Raw genomic sequence first — 17803 nt, 5'->3', positions numbered from 1 at the left:
CTTGAGGCTGATACTATGGCACAACATACTGTTCATGGCTAACGATCCGGCAGGGAATGGATGTCAGGTCCGGGCTTATGAAGAGGAGAGATGATGATCAGGACCAGGTGTGCAGATTACTGATGGGATACAGGTGCAGGTAATCAGAACTCCCAACTGGCTACATTGCCCGGCAACCAGACAGGGTGTGTTCCAGGACGCCGGAAAAAACACTCCAGGACAGAACACAGGCAAAAAACAGACTCAGGAAACGGGATTCGTGACATACAGACTACAAAGGGAAGCACAGCCGCAAGCTGCCCAGAGACACGAGCCTACCAGACGAGCTAAATAACTTCTATGCTCGCTTCGAGGCAAGCAACACTGAGGCATGCATGACAGCATCAGCTGTTCCGGACGACTGTGTGATCACGCTCTCCGTAGCCGACGTGAGTAAGACCTTTAAACAGGTCAACATACACAAGGCTGCGGGGCCAGACGGATTACCAGAACGTGTGCTCCAGGCATGTGCTGACCAACTGGCAGGTGTCTTCACTTACATTTTCAACATGTCCCTGATTGAGTCTGTAATACCAACATGCTTCAAGCAGACCACCATAGTCCCTGTGACCAAGAACACAAAGGCAACCTGCCCAAATGACTACAGACCCGTAGCACTCATGTCCGTAGCCATGAAATGCTTTGAAAGGCTGGTAATGGCTCACATCAACACCATTATCCCAGAAACCCTAGACCCACTCCAATTTGCATACCGCCCAAACAGATCCACAGATGATGCAATCTCTATTGCACTCCACACTGCCCTGTCCCACCTGGACAAAAGGAACACCTATGTGAGAATGCTGTTCATTGACTACAGCTCAGCTTTCAACACCATACTACCCTCAAAGCTAAGGAACCTAGGACTAAACACCTCCCTCTGCAACTGGATCCTGGACTTCCTGACAGGCTGCCCCCAGGGGGTGGGGGTAGGTGCAACACATCTGCCACACTGATCCTCAACACTGGAGCTCACCAGGGTTGCGTGCTCAGTCCCCTCCTGTACTCCCAGTTCACCCACGACTGCATGGCCAGGCATGACTCCAATACCATCATTAAGTTTGCTGACGACACAACAGTGGTAGGCTTGATCACCGACAAAGACGAGACAGCCTATAGGGAGGAGGTCAGAGACCTGGCCGGGTGGTGCCAGAATAACAACCTATCCCTCAACGTAACCAAGACTAAGGAGATGATTGTGGAATACAGGAAAAGGAGCACCGAGCACATCCCCATTCTCATCAACGGGGCTGTAGTGGAGCAGGTTGAGAGCTTCAAATTCCTTGGTGTTCACATCAACAAGAAACTAGATTGGTCCAAACACACCAAGACAGTCGTGAAGAGGGCACGACAAAGCCTTTTCCCCCTCAGGAAACTAAAAAGATTTGGCATGGGTCCTGAGATCCTCAAAAGGTTCTACAGCTGCAACATCTAGAGCACCGGTTGCTCGGCCTCCGACCGCAAGGCACTTCAGAGGGTAGTGCGTACGGCCCAGTACATCACTGGGGCAAAGCTGCCTGCCATCCAGGACCTCTATATCAGAGGGTGGCCCTAGAAATTGTCAAAGACTCCAGCTACCCCAGTCATAGACTGTTCTCTCTACTACCGCATGGCAAGCGGTACCGGAGTGCCAAGTCTAGGACCAAAAGGCTTCTCAACAGTTTTTACTCCCAAGCCAAATGGTTACCCGGACTATTTGCATTGTGTGTCCCCCCAAACCCTCTTTTACGCTGCGTCTACGTCTACTCTCTGTTTATCTTATATGCATCATCACTTTAACTATACATTCATGTGCATACTACTTAAATTGGCCCTACCAACCAGTGCTCCCGCACATTGGCTAACTGGGCTATCTGCATTGTGTCCCACCCACCACCCGCCAACCCCTCTTTTTACGCTTCTGCTACTTTCTGTTCATCATACATACATAGTCACTTTAACGATACCTACATGTACATACTACCTCAATAAGCCTGCCTAACAGGTGTCTGTATATAGCCTTGCTACTCTTTACTTACCTACACACACACACACACACACACACATAACATTGGTTAGAGCTTGTAAGTAAGCATTTCACTGTAAGGTCTACTACACCTGTTGTATTTGGTGCACGTGACAAATAAACTTTGATTTGATTTGATATCCTAATCTGCAGGTCATGATGTTCTTCACATTACCGTCCCTTGTAATCACACACTACATCAAATAAAATAAAATGGTATTTGTCACATGCACAGGATACAGTTGTAAACAGCACTGTGAAATGGTTACTTGTGTTTGAATAGTGGCAATATCGAAAATAGAAAGTGTCTAGATAAAAATATTTTATAAATATTTAATAATTCTTAGATAATGCTAAACAAACACTTAAAGCCTAGTGGTCGGACAAAACGAGTATCGTTATGGATATGGGCAATTTTCCGGATACGATTATGTTCAGAGTATTTTTTTTTTTAAATATCTGTGATAAGAGGAAAGTTTTTTTTCAGGTGTCAGCAAGCATGTTTCTCATGTGTCAGTCACAGAGTTTCTAAACCATACTGTACTGTGTTTGAGTCAGTCACGTGCATGGTCTAAATAACTCAACTGGCTAGTTTGCCTGTCCGTAAAGAAAAGGGTTGGCTGTACGTTGATCCTGTTGCTCTGATTGGATAGAGTGAAACCATATTTCTCTGGCCACTCGCTTCATAATTTCCTCCGATCACTTTTCCTCTTTCCTCGCATGTTTTCGGTCTGTTCATTTAGATTTCTACTGCCTGCTACTATGATAAATCACAAGGCGAGGACGTTTGCTATCAATATGCATAATATTTAACAAGTGAGGCAAGGGTAGGGAAAAATATGAAACTAATGCGCATTCTGACTGAGTGACTGCAAACTTGACTACCCGCTGCATAATGAGGACACAGACAGACACACACACACCCCTCCGCGCTCTGCTTCTAATCTGCAGTTTTTTTCAGCGAGAACATGCAGGGAGGTATTTTGCCAACCCCTACTTAGGCTACTAAAACACTTCCGTTTTTCCGATCAAGAGTGTCATCCAATCGACTGTCAACTGTCAATTTACGGATACGATTACGAATACGAGTATGGCCATGTCGACACACCTTTACCAGACACACTTGTCTAAATTGATGAGTCATGTGAAAGAAATGCTAAAATCACCCACAGTCACATCTAGCTATTGTCTAGACATATACAGTACCAGTCAAAAGTTTGGACACACCTACTCATTCTAGGGTTTTCTTTATTTGTACTATTGTATACGTTGTAGAATAATAGTGAAGACATCAAAACAATTAAATAACACATATGGAGTTATGTAGTAACCAAAAAAGTGTTAAACTAATCAAAATATATTCTATATGCATTTTTTTGTTGTTGGTCAAATAAAACAATTCTAAGTTCAAATGCCTCTCATGTGAAGTAGTGACATGCAACATACGCCTAGAATCATGAAAAGGGTAAAGTAAATACCAGGCCATTTCTCTACCGTGAAATAAAGTGCCACTGAGATGTGAAAAAGTCACGAATCCTCAGACGTAATCATCATCGGAACCACAGCACATTCCCAACCTGCTCTGGCGGCTTCTGCACGCTAAAGATTTGAATGGGCATCCAAAGATTTTGCCTGAGAACAAAGGTACTTATTTGAAGAGGTCTTTGAATAAGTGCTACATCCTCTTCAAATGGCACCCGGTCCCCCAGATAATGCCTCCTCCATTGAAATGTTTAATCACCTAAGAAGCGCATTTAAAGTCGAAAGCCTTTTCATTCTTCTCGCAGAGGAGGAAAGACAGCCTCAAACATATAAATGTATGCTGTTATTTACTTTAAGAGGCCAGTAGTGGTTTTGATTTATCTGTTTAGTATTCTGTATGGGCTGTCTAGGCATGTGTGGAACAAGCAGGTCATTGAGGTTTGTTATTTCTCTTTATATTCTTATCACATCATATATAGGCTCAATGAGGCATTACGGCTCGTAGGATTTCTTATCTAAATAGGGAGTTTTGTGGTGGATAATGTTAATTTCATGTGAACCTGAGAAATGTCAGACAGGCGCTTAGTGGCCCCTCTCAGGTGGGGTGCCTTTAGGAGGGTGGAAGGGGGGGTCCCTCTGTCATAGCGTATTTGGTGTGCCTTTTAAAAGTAAAGGTTAGCTTTCATAACCGCTCGGACCACTCTTCAACAGTAGGTAAGCCCACGCCTCCCTCCATGTCTGATTGAATGGAGGGACTCATATTGACTGAGTATCTGGGGTGGCAGGTAGTCTAGTGGTTAGAGCTTTGGACTCGTAACCGGAAGGTTGCAAGATTGAATCCCTGAGCTGACAAGGTAATAATCTATTGTTCTGCCCCTAACCAACTGTTCCTAGGCCGTTATTGAAAATAAGAATTTGTTCTTAACTGGCTTGCCTAGTTAAATAACAACAACAACAACAAAAATTATACACCATCCATGTTATTGCCCTGACATATCAATTAACCTTAAAACTTGTCCAAACCACTCTGTTTTGTTGTAATCCAACTCGGACAGAAACCGTATCTTCTCTATGACTCAGAAGGCCTTCAGCCAATAAGAGAGCCTCCTTTATCACTACTTCTAAAATACTGTTTTCTTTTGTAATTTCCGCTCACAGTCAACGCTTACTTTAAATTCAAGTAATTACCTTTAGAAAGCTAAATAGAGAACTAGAATTCCCTGTTGCAGGATAATTACTGTATTTCAGGTTTAAAAAGGCTTCTGAAGCTTGTAATTTCTACTTTGAAATCTCAGACTTGATTTTCCCTTATGAAAAATGTTGCAATCCCTAAAAATATGTCCATGAATCATAACCAACATAATAATTCACAATTCCTGTTGCTGCAAGATTAATTTCCTGTTGTAGCAACCTGGCTCAAATTAAGATTCTACATCTGTAATAAATGGTTCTGGAGGCTGTTGTTTTCCATTGTTTCTTGTTGTTGGCGCCGTTAATGTTGTTTTTACCCCTGCCTTGTCTTCTTCATGCGCATTAGCCTCACGCTGCACGCTAGAAACATCTGTCCTCCCCAGCCCAACCCTACACCAGTCTATCTGCTAATGGGACTGCTGAACACACAGCATCACCTCACCAACAACTTTCCACATAACCTACTCTACCTTCTGCTTAAAGGATGGCCTTTCTTACTTGCCCTGTTCTCTTTCTCTGATTTGAATAACAATGACATGAGATGTCTGTTCTTGGGCACAAGGGGCCTGAGTTATGCTGTTTTGGGTGTTTTTTTTAACAGGACACGTCAGGGTTTCCAATGTGCTCCTGGGCCAACTGTCTTTTAGCCTGACCAGTTTCTAAATCAACTTTAAAATACTCTGCATGAATAATAAATGAATGCAAAGTTCTGCAGTCAGGCCATTTTGCAGCCAGATTTGATCTGATCTAGAGAATGCCCCCAAAACCCGACTAGTGTGTGGAGAGAAGATGGCGGTCATACTACCCCCCAGAGAAACAAAGCTTTGCCATCCGTTTTTCACAAAAACAATTTTTCATCCAGTGATTGTTTGAGATGAAATTGTTTTTGTCTGTCAATAGAAACAAGGTCAAATAGCAATGTATTTTTTGCTATCTTCAATTAGATTCAAACCTAAGGGAAGGTTGGCTTTTGGATTATCATGAAATCGCCTGCATCAAATATTCTCTCATTTGCAGTGAGTGCCATCACTGGGAAACGCAACAGAGAACCTCTCAGCCATGAACCAAAAGCAGTAATAAAGAGAAGTTGTTCTATCACTGTTCCTTAACCCACTGAAATAATCTACATATTTTATCCAGTAATTTTGAACATGCAGTAAATCTGAATTAGAGGCCTGCCTGATCCCTTTATGAGAAAAATATTATCTGGTGCACCAAGCACACTGGCTACAGTGCTGCCCCACCTCCATTTATCAACTGGATTATTGCAATCATGTGCTCTCGCACTGGCAATAAAAAATGACTCTTTGATTGAATAAGAGAGAGGCAGTCTATGGAGGCAAATGCACTTTTATAAACTCTGTGCCTGGAGTCTCACAAAGACAGCAGACAAATCTTTGTATTAGAATGATGGAATTGAGTTTATTTTCATCTTGTGGAAAATGTAGGGGTGATTATAGTTATTCATCATGTGGACGGCTCTGTTTGGAACATGTTTGTTGCTGTGTGTGTTCACAGAGAAGGGTCATGATATACATTGCTGTATGAAAACAAAAGAGAATGTGCTTAAACAGAAATATTAACAGTAAAACCAGTGAAGCCGGATTGTGTGCTGGTTTGATGGCACAGTCATTGTTTATTAAAGAGCCAGATGAATCAGAGAGGTTGATTCCCATTATTTGATTGACAGTTGCAGAGGTCCTGTTTTTGCTAAATGGATATATTCCTATCAGTCATTTGCAGTGTGTACTGGCAGCACTCTCACTGTTTGTGATGATGTGTATTGGGGAGGGGGCATGCTGATGAGATAACCTAAGGGCTTGACCGAAGACCTAGCCAACTTCAATGGTTCTGGGTTAATTAGGGCTTCAGGTGACCCTAGAATGGCACAGTAGGCCATTTGTTACTGCCACTGATGGCTGATTGCAACTGCTTAACAATGCAGTAGGTGTTTAATACATTTCAACACACCCACAATGAATGTTAGTATGGTACCTCACAAAGTAGGATCTCACTCTAAAGCAGGGATGTGCAAGTTTGATAGGAGTGCAGGCCACAAAAAAAATCTGAACTGATCATGAGGGGTCTCAGTGGCTAGAGGGTCTGTGTACCCACATCCATAACAACACATGCAGTCAGAGCTGGCCCTAACCTTTTGGGGGCCCTAAGCGATTAAAAAAAATACATTTTGCCATGGGGTGTAGACAGGTCTCTAAAGTGGCATATATACAACAAAATATTTTTCTATGACCTGCAGTTTTAATTTGGGAGCACTTGTGCAAAGAATATTAATAAATGCAAATAATTTGTTTTATGTTTGTATTAATTGTTGTAATGATAAGGCTTCGCTATAATGTAAATGTAAAACGTCTATCCCGCTGTTACCCGAACACAGATTCATTAGCATCTTGCTTGCACCATTTATGCAGCCAAAACGTATTGTTTCTATCCCAAACAATTCAAAAGATCTGACCCATATTACCAGTGCAATGTTTCCTTCTTCCTGTCGTGGATGGGGGGGGCTGCATTTTACAATCATAAATCATGTCGTGGGCCGTTCTAAAACTATTCATGGGTAGTTAATCATTTGTTTTACACCTTGTTCAGTCATGTTTGTTACCTCATTAGCTAGCTAGCTGACAACCTGATAACTTTACCAGCATATCTGAACATTTGGGGGCAGAGAAGAAAGGAAAAAGGGATAGCTTCTTAAATGAGATCTATGATTTGCCACATCTTCAATTTAAGCGTACTAGAGAGCGTGGAGGCCTGGAGGGAAACTAAAGTCATTCCGCTACCCCAAAAAAGTAAAGAGCCCTTTACTGGCTCAAATAGCCGACCAATCAGCGTGTTCTCAACCCTTAGTAAACTTCTGGAAAAAATTGTGTTTGACTAGATACAATGCTATTTTACAGTAAACAAATTGACAAAAGAATTTCAGCATGCTTATAGGAAAGGACACTCAACAAGCACAGCACTTACACAAATGACTGATGATTGGCTGAGAGAAATTGATGATACAATTATTGTGGGGGGCTGTCTTGTTAGACTTCAGTGCAGCTTTTGACATTATTGATCATAGTCTGCTGCTGGAAAAACGTATGTGTTATGGCTTTACACACCCTGCTATAATGTGGATAAAGAGTTACTTGTTTAACAGAACACAGAGGGTGTTCTTTAATGGAAGCTTATCAAATATAATCCAGTTAGAATCAGGAATTCCCCAGGGCAGCTGTTTAGGCCCCTTGCTTTTTAAATTTTTACTAACAACATGCCACTGACTTTGAGTAAAGCCAGAGTTTCTATGTATGTGGATGACTTAACACTATACACATCAGCTACTACAGCGACTGAAATGACTGCAACACTCAACAAAGAGCTGCAGTTAGTTTCAGAGTGGGTGGCAAGGAATAAGTTAGTCCTAAATATTTCTAAAACTTAAAGTATTGTATTTGGAACAAAACACTCACTAAACCCTAAACAAACTAAATATTGTAATAAATAATGTGGAAATTGAGCAAGTTGAAATTACTAAACTGCTTGGAGTAACACTAGATTGTAAACGGTCATGATCAAGACAAATTGATGCAGTAGTAGCTAAGATGGGATAGAAGTCTGTCTATAATAAAGTGATGCTCTGCCTTCTTAACAACACTATCAACAAGGCAGGTCCTACAGGCCTAAGTTTTGTCACACCTTGACTACTGTTCAATCGTGTGGTCACGTGCCACAAAAAAAGGACTTAGGAAAATTGTAATTGGCTCAGAACAGGGCAGCACGGCTGGCTCTTGGATGTACACAGAGAGCTAATATTAATTAATGTCAATCTCTCCTCGGTCAGTAATTCGACCATGATTAAAAATACCTGATATTTACAGTGTAACATACTTTCAGACAGCAATTTTCCATGGTTCAGTAAAGACTATGTTGTAGTAAAATACAGAGGTTATGCTGTGTCTTGGGGCTGGTGACTAACCCTCATGCTAGCAGTCACAACTCATCACATTCAGGGTGAACCATAGTCAAACACACCACCTTTTGCGCAGGGCTCCTAGCAGATGCATGACAATGGACTTTGCAAACATAATGGGTTAGCAATGTTAGCATTAGACTCATTAATCTTCATGGTGGCACGTTTTAGTTTGTTTGAGCCCTTTATACAGTGTTGAAGTGCAAAGCAAAGGGGACCCATCAAACAAAGCAAGATGAATCTTCCTGTAAATTGCTGGCTGTTGTTCTTTTTAGCGAGAGGTGGTTTGGCGGTGGAAGCAAAGAATGGTGGGACAGATCTTCCTCTCTTCCTCTAATTAGTAGCTCCTGCTCGGAGCAACGGAGGCTCCTGCACCCTCTGCCTTAATGGGAACACAGCTGTTTGTGACAAAATACATTTGTCTCCCTGTCTGACTAGATTTCACCTAAACAAAAAAAATGCTCTATAGCTATTCACACTTGTATCTCTGCAGTCAGAAACTAATTAAAAGACATATGTTTTATTATGTTTGGAGAAACTTTACATACCTCTTAGAACGTAGCACAGACAAACAAACATACAGCTCTGTATGAAGGATGTTCTAAATGAGTAGGTCTGTGCTGTGTGTGAGTTCTTTGAAACAGGGTATGGTGACCAAGTATGGATTGAAAATAAAGCATAAGGAAGTATCCACAGACTGATGAGGGGACGTTGGAGGGGATGACATTGAACTTTGACCCCCAGTATCTGTATGCGTCTAATCAGGGAGGCAATGAGACCAAACAGAAATACTGTAAGTGGGACTCTGACTGCTGCCAAGGACACGTACCAGTCTTGATGGAAAACAACTAAGATCAAATTGTTTTCTATTAGCTTTATTAAGATAGATATAGTCCTATATCAGTTGGGGTGTAAGGAAATAGTGGTACCACTTGGTGTGTGCTTTGCTTTGTTCCCGCATTAATACACTTTCAAATGGTGATATTGTAGAGTCCCCAACTCCCCCATTTCAGAGCACTAACAGCCATTTAGTGACACTGCTGCTGTAAATCTAATCCAGGAAGTCAGACTTGCACTACCTTGCATGTTCTAATTCCTTTACCAGTGTGAATCCCAGTCAAGGCCAGGCATGACAGCTGCCATATCTTATGAGGGGAGACTTATTGAGCCCACGCAGAGTGGCCCCTTGCTGTGCATGTGGGCATCAAACTGTCTGAAACTCACCCCACACATTCTGCAGTGTCAGTCAGGGTTTATGATCTCCCATCCCACACTTCACATTGCTGGCATGCCGGCTTTTACACACTCCCTTCCCTGTCTGCCGGCCTCTGCCTCCCGCACTCAGCACCGTTTAAAATGTATTGAACACCGCTACCGCCGACTTCCTTTAAACTTTACCTCAAGGTAGGCAGATTTAATAATGCAGACATTATGCAAATTTACTCATTAAATAGAAAATGTGTGGCAACAAAGCAGAGGCCTCAACATGTTATCTTGTTTGTAGCATTTATAAGCACTCATTGACACAGACTGTGCTGTTTAGCATAGCTGAGTAATGATAAATTAATAAAAGCTGGCAATTTGGATATTATGCTCTAGATGAGACTAAAGTGCTGAAGAAAATGCTTTTTGAGGTTAGGACCTGTAGATAAAAGTGAGCCTCAGAGTTCAAATGGCCCTTCTTGATATTTTATAGACATCTTTGCTGAGTAGCCAAAGTTCATGATAAAGAACTCTTAAAGGTGCACTATGCAGAAATTGCTCCGACATTTCCTGGTTGCTAAAATTAGAATAGTTCGGGTAATTTCAGTTTTTGTGACAAAACAAGCAAGTGTAGTGTAGAGAATCATTGTACCATCTAAACCACTGTGAAATATATTTTCCATAACCAAAAATATTGTATTTTCAGCTGTTTGAAGCTGGTGTACAAAACCGAAAGTAAAAGACACATCAAATAAAACTTAAGAGCGGGAAGCATAGAAAAGTGCACATAGTACAGCTTCTTAGACTTGCTTTCAATGACAATGACAGATCTGTAACTCCCAAAAAGTTACATATTGCAGCTTTAAACAAGGATATCAGTTTTGTTTGTCAGTTAATTTCCCCTGTCAGTTTAGTTTCTCAATGTGCTGTCAACTCTGAGAATGATGAGATAAGTGAGATGTTCCGATCCAGAAAAGAATAAGACAGTTTTCCTCATGTCATTGATTTTATTTATCATGTACAAAGTTGACAGTCTGTGCTTACATGATCCTAACAAACACAGGATGTGCTGTCATTTATGTTCTGTATGCTAATGAACATCTATTCAAATCAGCTAATCAAATTGTTTTGAAGATACTTCTGAGAATGCTCTTATTAAGTAAGAGCTGTGTACTCTAAAGAACTGTCACAAGTATTCAGAAGGCCCAGGAGGCTGCTTTGTGTGGGAATCATTTCTTACATCTGAATAGCCTTGACAGTACACTTGCTCTATTCACGTTGATGCTTATACAAACACGATGATGTGCTGTTCTCCCACAATGCCAGTGGCAGCATCACAATGACTGTTGACAATTTGTAAAATGCGGTATGACAATTTGCAAAATGTGTTTAAAACCATCTCTGAAATAATGTCGAAGGTAAGCCTATTCCCTGCGAATGTGGCTCACTGTCATGTTAATTGTAACTGTGTCCTTCATTCTTCATATTGATTTATTCTGTTTTACTTAGAGAATTAATAATTATATATACCAGGGATTTAAAAAGGAACTAATCAACTGAGACAATATAAAAATGACATGCACATGACATGTACAAAGTGACTTGGCCACTTCATTATACAGGCTTACTCCGTTAATTCCTCATGTGGTTGTTGTGTTAGGAACACTGCTGCTGAACTATTCATTTAACTAACATCTATTTTAGTGGATTTCTATTGCATTATTTGAAGTATGCAAAATTTCAGCAAACTAGAGCCAAGTGGATTGCTGATTAAAATTCAAGCATATGTAAGTGCTGGGGACATTAGCATCATGAGGACATTGTTTCTTCAGTTTGAGCGTGTTGTATTTCATTTCAGAGGAGTCTCTCGTTCTCTACTTGTCCTTCATTATGTTATCAATGACTTTTTTTTACTCTGTAAAACTTTGTTGCAGATTTGCATAGTGTAAGATAAATGTTTGCATTGTCTAATTATCTTTCCTGTTTTAATGTGTGTGTTTTTTCTTCTTCTGCGTAAATACGTAGCAGTTGTTCTGGGACTTTACCACACTAATAAGCACCCAAGGAAAGCTGCAAGTTGGAAACTAACTGTGCAGATGGCCAAGTTTGTGACAGCACGAGGCAAGGGGGAACAGAAAAGGATGTCTGACAAAGTCAATTTAAGTTTTAAAAGCATAAAATTAAGGAGTCCCGGTGGTATACAGGTGGTACACTTGGCGGAATGTATTGTAACCCTCCTGTGATTTACAGCATTGCTTCACCACAAGGTTGTGAATTAATGAAAGATGTCTCTGGATAGGTCTGTTGTCAGTTCAGTTTGTTACAAGAGTACCTGGCACAGCATAGTATGTACGTCTCTCTGGATGAGTGAATAACATAATATCTAGAAATAAAACATGTTAATTTGTTTTGTCATTGTGTGTTTTCAGCATGTTCACGTGCATGTCCTCCCCAGGAAGGCAGGTGACTTTGAGAGAAACGACAACGTCTATGATGAGGTAAAGTAGAGCGTTTTAAAAGTTATTTTGTCTCTCCCACTACATTGATTTGAGTTCTTATGACTAAACATTGATATTCAATATGAAACACTGTCTGTTTAAATTCTTCCAGGGTAGGAGTTGTTTTCATCATAGTTATCTTATGTTTATCAGTAATGCACTAGCTCACCTGTAGCTCAAAAGAATAGCTTTAATTAAACATGTTACAGCTGGGGTTGAACAAACGTCAATACACCCTGAGACCTTTTCGAAAATAAAATCACCAAACCAATGAACCACGATACTTCAATACACAAATAATGAACATGCCTTTCATAGTGATTTAAATTTCCCTGTGACATTTAAAATTTGCAACAAGAGCGACCACACCAAATGAATATCAATGACTAAGTTTGATATGAATATTCTAATTACTACATCTAATAAAAACAGGCTTGACTATAGTTCCCTAACGAGCCAGAGGCGGAAATAGAACGCATCCACATGCGTGGCCCACCAGCCAAATACAAATATGTTTGTTTTTAATTTGCATGTGATCATAAGGGTTATTGTGAAAGCAGCTACTGTATGCCATTCATATTGTTGATGTCACACGCTGCAAATTAGACCTTTTTTCCTCTGAGGTGTTTTGCTTCACAATGAATAATCACCCAGTGTTGGCTCCCCCATACCTTACCACTGTTAAGTGTTTTATAACTCAAACTGTGCACATTTACTCCCTCATAAAGACTATTTAAGAGGCAATAGAATAGTTTAACCACTTTCCTCCTTCACAGTGTGAATCTAGTGAGAAATGTCGCACAGGGTTTCCAATCATCTATTTGGGTGATATTGTGTTTAGTGAATAGACATCTAAACTTCAGACCCACGTCATCTAGTCACAGCCTCTGATTTGCTGTATTTCTGATTAGGACATTACATAATGATTGATTGATGTCTCTGATGTCAGTGACTAGGCCAATTACCCCAGATAGTCATTCAGTGGCCGTGCTCACTACAAGGCTGACTTTGGGGCAGGCACCGAGGCTCCACTGTCTGGGGTGTTTATTGTCGCAGAGAAAGGGATGGGACTCTGGAGGGCGATTTTATTTGTCACTTTATTTAGATGAAGTGACACGGCCCGGTAGATTCACGCAACGTGGTCGTAAAGAGCCTGTCCCCCGCCTGACAGCCATTCTGAAAGATACAGTCAGCAGCCTCTCTCTCTCTTGCACTCGCTCTCTCTCTTGCACTCTCTCTCTCTCAGATATAACACATGCCATTTCCAATTTTCTTAGCAGTGTCACCTTGCCAAAAAAGCTGTCATGGCATATTACACTTGTTTTGTCTCTTCTCTTTCACAAATTTTCTTTGTTATGTGCTTTGAATGTACGAGAGACATGAATGGAGACAACAGCAAATGCTCAGGTTTTGTCTTCCTCTCTCACCGAACTACATGCTGTAGCTATTCAAAGTTTCATACAGATACACTACTATAAAGAGTGTACTGTACAAAATATACTTTGTCAAGTTCATCTGAAATCTTTACAATTTATATATGTGACCAACCGGCTCAATTCTGTTTTATGTAGCATCATTTGAACATGTTTACACAGGAGAAAAGAAGAGAATGGTATATCATACACTACAGTTGAGGAAAAATGGAAAAGTAATTCTGCTTTGAAAGTTTAGAAACTTGTAACCCCACTATTGAGAAAATGACCCTTCAATGTTTTGGTACACCTACAGGAGAGCTCTTCTTTGTCTACACCTATTCAGCATCGTTTACACCCTCTTAAGTGTACTTTAACACCAACACCACCCATCCGTTTAAAATGAATTTAGTATATGTCAATCTAACAAACCAGGCAACTAAAAGCACCTTTCTAAATAATGTTTTGGTTAGTTTCTAGCTTGTTAGCTAACTAGCTAACATTAAGTTAGCTGGCTAGCCAGTTCAAAGTATGATAATATCATATAGCTGACAACGTCGTAACTTTAGCTAAAATAGCTTATGAGTATGACGTAATAAAAGCAGGGAATTCCACTGGAGAATTTTGGAAATTGGACACTGTCTCGTTGGCCTAACGTTATATTCTAATTTGACTTTGGTGCGGGTCATGTTGTTCTTAGCATTACCGTCTCTGGTAAACACACACTATATCAAATAATATCAACGTTTATTTGTCACATGCACAGGATACAGAAGGTGTAAATCCAAACTCATAATTGTACTACCCTACATAAATCTACAGGTAGCTAAAGCTATGCAACTAGGTTCAATGTTAGCTAACTAGCTAACATCAGACTATAACTAGCAATGCAAATGGCTCTGAGATAGGAATATAAGAATAATACTACACAGATCATACACATAATGCTAGCTAGCTAACAGTACGCTTTAAATTGCAATGAAAGCTGACCAAATTAGAAACATATAGTATCTGAAAATGTAGCTAGCTAGACTTTCTTACCCATATACATGGACGAGCGCCTCTCCCTGTCTGTCACGGATGCCATAGTTGCCATTAGTTTGAAGATGGAATCCAGAGACAGGTGTTTTATACAACAGTCTTTTGTGTGTTCTCTTTTTGACTCCCTATGCATATTTGCAATCAAATGCCTGAATTTTCTCCAACTCCTTAGCTATCATATTCTGCTTCCACCGGGCATTCCACTGATTTCAAAACTTGGAGCGCATTAGCAACACTTTTGCAGTTCTTCATGATATCTTTCAAAAGAGATGCGTTAGAAAGATTATCTACACATACTGAGAAGCTCATGTTATAGACAGAAGCGTGCTACATACCAGACCAATCCGAACTCATCTCTTGGCATGTCCTACCAATCATGGCTAGTGGGAAGGTTTCTACCTCTTTCTATGGCTCAACCAACTAGGCTCGTAATTTAACAATTTTATTCGTATTTACAGATGGCATGCAAGTTTGTTAATAAGGCACATGAAAGTTCACAATTTCCAGATGGCATTTTGGACAAAAAACTAATTTTGATAAAACAAATAATCATTATGTTCAAATGCCTCTCCTGTGAAGTAGTGGCACGCGACATACTCCTAGTTTCCTGAAACAAGTTACATATGCTTTCACGGCAGTATGGTTTGTTAGCAGAGATGAAAGACAGAGAGACATAAACAAAGATACAGTATATTGTTGTAATATTGCCTGCAGTAGCAGCATGCGCCCTTGTTACCACTTTTACTTCCTCTAGATAGTCAAGTTGGATCGTCTTCTCGGCGCTTGCTCCATAACTTGCTCCAAAAGGTCAGAGTGGATATCAGATGAACATGATTGGAAAGGTGAAGGATTTCACTGTGTGGAGAATGATGTTGTAATAATCATTACAGTGGGCGAATAGCAATATCCCAGCCATTTATCTACTTGACCTTGGTAATGCTCATCAATGGTCAAGTTATACACTTACAATGAATCATGTCAAACACCCAATTAGCTACTAACTGAAAATAGATCACATCTATGAATGTGATGGCCTACAGCCTCTGGGGGCTTTGAGAGTGGGGTAGATGGAGAGATAGAAGAAGAGAGAGAAAAGGTTGAAAGGCGTAGAGAGTTGGATGCCTGCCCCACAACATGGCAAGCATTGTGTATTTGCACCTCAGCAGCCTTCTGCCCAGACACCACTCATTACACCTTTTAAAGGTCAGCACTTTCAAAAATATGTGCTATGACCTTTTAATCAGCCAAGGGGGAAAAAAACATTGAATCACATTTGGCATTCGTTTAACACACATTTTATCTAATATCTAATATAATAATATATGCCATTTAGCAGACGCTTTAATCCAAAGTGACTTAGTCATGCGTGTATACATTTTACATATGTGTAGTCTTGGGAACTGAACGCACTATCCTGGCGTTGCAAACGCTATTCTCTACCAGCTGAACTACAGAGGCTAATCTTTGCCATGATCATTCTATGCACATGAAGAAATGCAATTTACACCCATTGAATATGCACTTTAAAGCTACTGTACTTCAGCAGGTACATGGTGACCATGACCCGAAATGTAGATGGTGAACCTTTTAGCCTGGTACAACTATAACCCATTAATGGGTTCCATTTCCACGTTTTACATGTTTTCCTACATTTCTGACCTGGCAAGCCATGTTGTTGACGAACACGAGCTTTTGAATGATGCCTCAAATGTTTGTGTCCTCGTACCCTAATCCATCTCATCCAACTGATTAAGTGCTGATTGAGTATGTGTTTGTGCTCAGAACATGTAAATGACAATTGTAATCAAAAGTGTGGTCTTTCTTTAATGAAGTCTGCACTCACTCACTCTCAGTGCCTGGAAGACCATCTCAACACAGGAGCTTGAGAGCTGTACTGTAGCATCTAGTCGTGAGCTGGCGTTAATAACCATAGCTCTTCGTGTAGTTAGAATCCCAAAACTCCTCTTCAGTCCTATTAAGAACACCGGCACTGTAGACACGAGTCACTCTTATTGGATGAGAGAGAGAAAGTGCACTCTTTATGGCTATTTAATCAGAGGAAAAAGCAGTGAGACGGCACCAGGCTATGCCTCTCTTCTGCTCTTGCTCTGAGCCACCTCAGAGATCAGTGGAAACTCAATTACGCCGCTGCCATGCTTGTTAGTGGGGAACAATGTCAGCTCGTGATTATAAGTTGTAATGATGTTATTTTCTCCAATTAGGCCTTGTGTGTTTTTTTTTCAAATGCCTCTCCAGGTTCTCTAGGGAGAATGGAAGTGACAGACAGATGGAGGAAATGCTGTGAACCTAGTGTTTTGAAGGCAGTTTGTAGCTTTTAAACGGGTCTGAATGGATCCGGTTTGATCGGCAGCTACTGTAAATGTTTTCCATTTTGGTTCTGCTTATTTGTGCTGGCCACTGAAACAGTTGCAGGAACAGGAGTTTGATACAGGCTTATTGATTGGAAGAGGGGTTGCAACATGAATATTCACCCCATCTCTGAACTGAATACAATAAATGAGAAGATGACTGCGTCGGGGTCAAGGCTAGAATATGCCCCCTGAATAATGAGGGTGGAAATACATTATTCTTAATGATTCGCTGTATACAATTTATCTAATGCATTTTATTTTTCAACTAGATCTACAGTATGTTCTAAAATCACTGCTTGTTATGTCTGGTACTGTCATATTTCATATGTATTTCTACTGTACAGATCAGCTAGGGAGAACATTGCAAGGGAAAGCAGGAAAGTTATTTTACTGTCTCTAGCTGCTTGCTGTTGGAAACAGCAGCTCTTAAATTACCCCACCTTGTTTCTGCTCTGCTTATGTGCCTAGTCACTCCAAAGACAACGAGTCATTCAGGGGCCCTGGAGACTGAATTTCACTTATTTAGCTTCCCGATTATTATCTTTAATTCCAGTATCTATCCACCCAATCGATAAATCCCCTCCCCGCTC

The 17803-nt window shown here is 40.7% G+C and overlaps 1 protein-coding gene across 1 annotated transcript in view; it reads left to right on the top strand.

The window, feature by feature from the left end:
* Positions 1-17803, top strand: part of LOC139371201 (bis(5'-adenosyl)-triphosphatase-like) — a 318597-nt gene that overhangs the window by 259949 nt on the left and 40845 nt on the right. The window contains exon 7 of the mRNA XM_071111386.1: positions 12320-12388. Within this exon, the coding sequence (XP_070967487.1) occupies positions 12320-12388 (69 nt within the window). The remainder of the gene's footprint in view (positions 1-12319; positions 12389-17803) is intronic.

The sequence above is a fragment of the Oncorhynchus clarkii genome, chromosome 17 (genome assembly GCF_045791955.1).
Source record: "Oncorhynchus clarkii lewisi isolate Uvic-CL-2024 chromosome 17, UVic_Ocla_1.0, whole genome shotgun sequence".
Classification (NCBI taxonomy): Eukaryota; Metazoa; Chordata; class Actinopteri; order Salmoniformes; family Salmonidae; genus Oncorhynchus; species Oncorhynchus clarkii.
The sequence above is the reverse complement of the archived record's forward strand: the minus strand, read 5'-3'. Positions and strand labels throughout refer to the sequence as shown.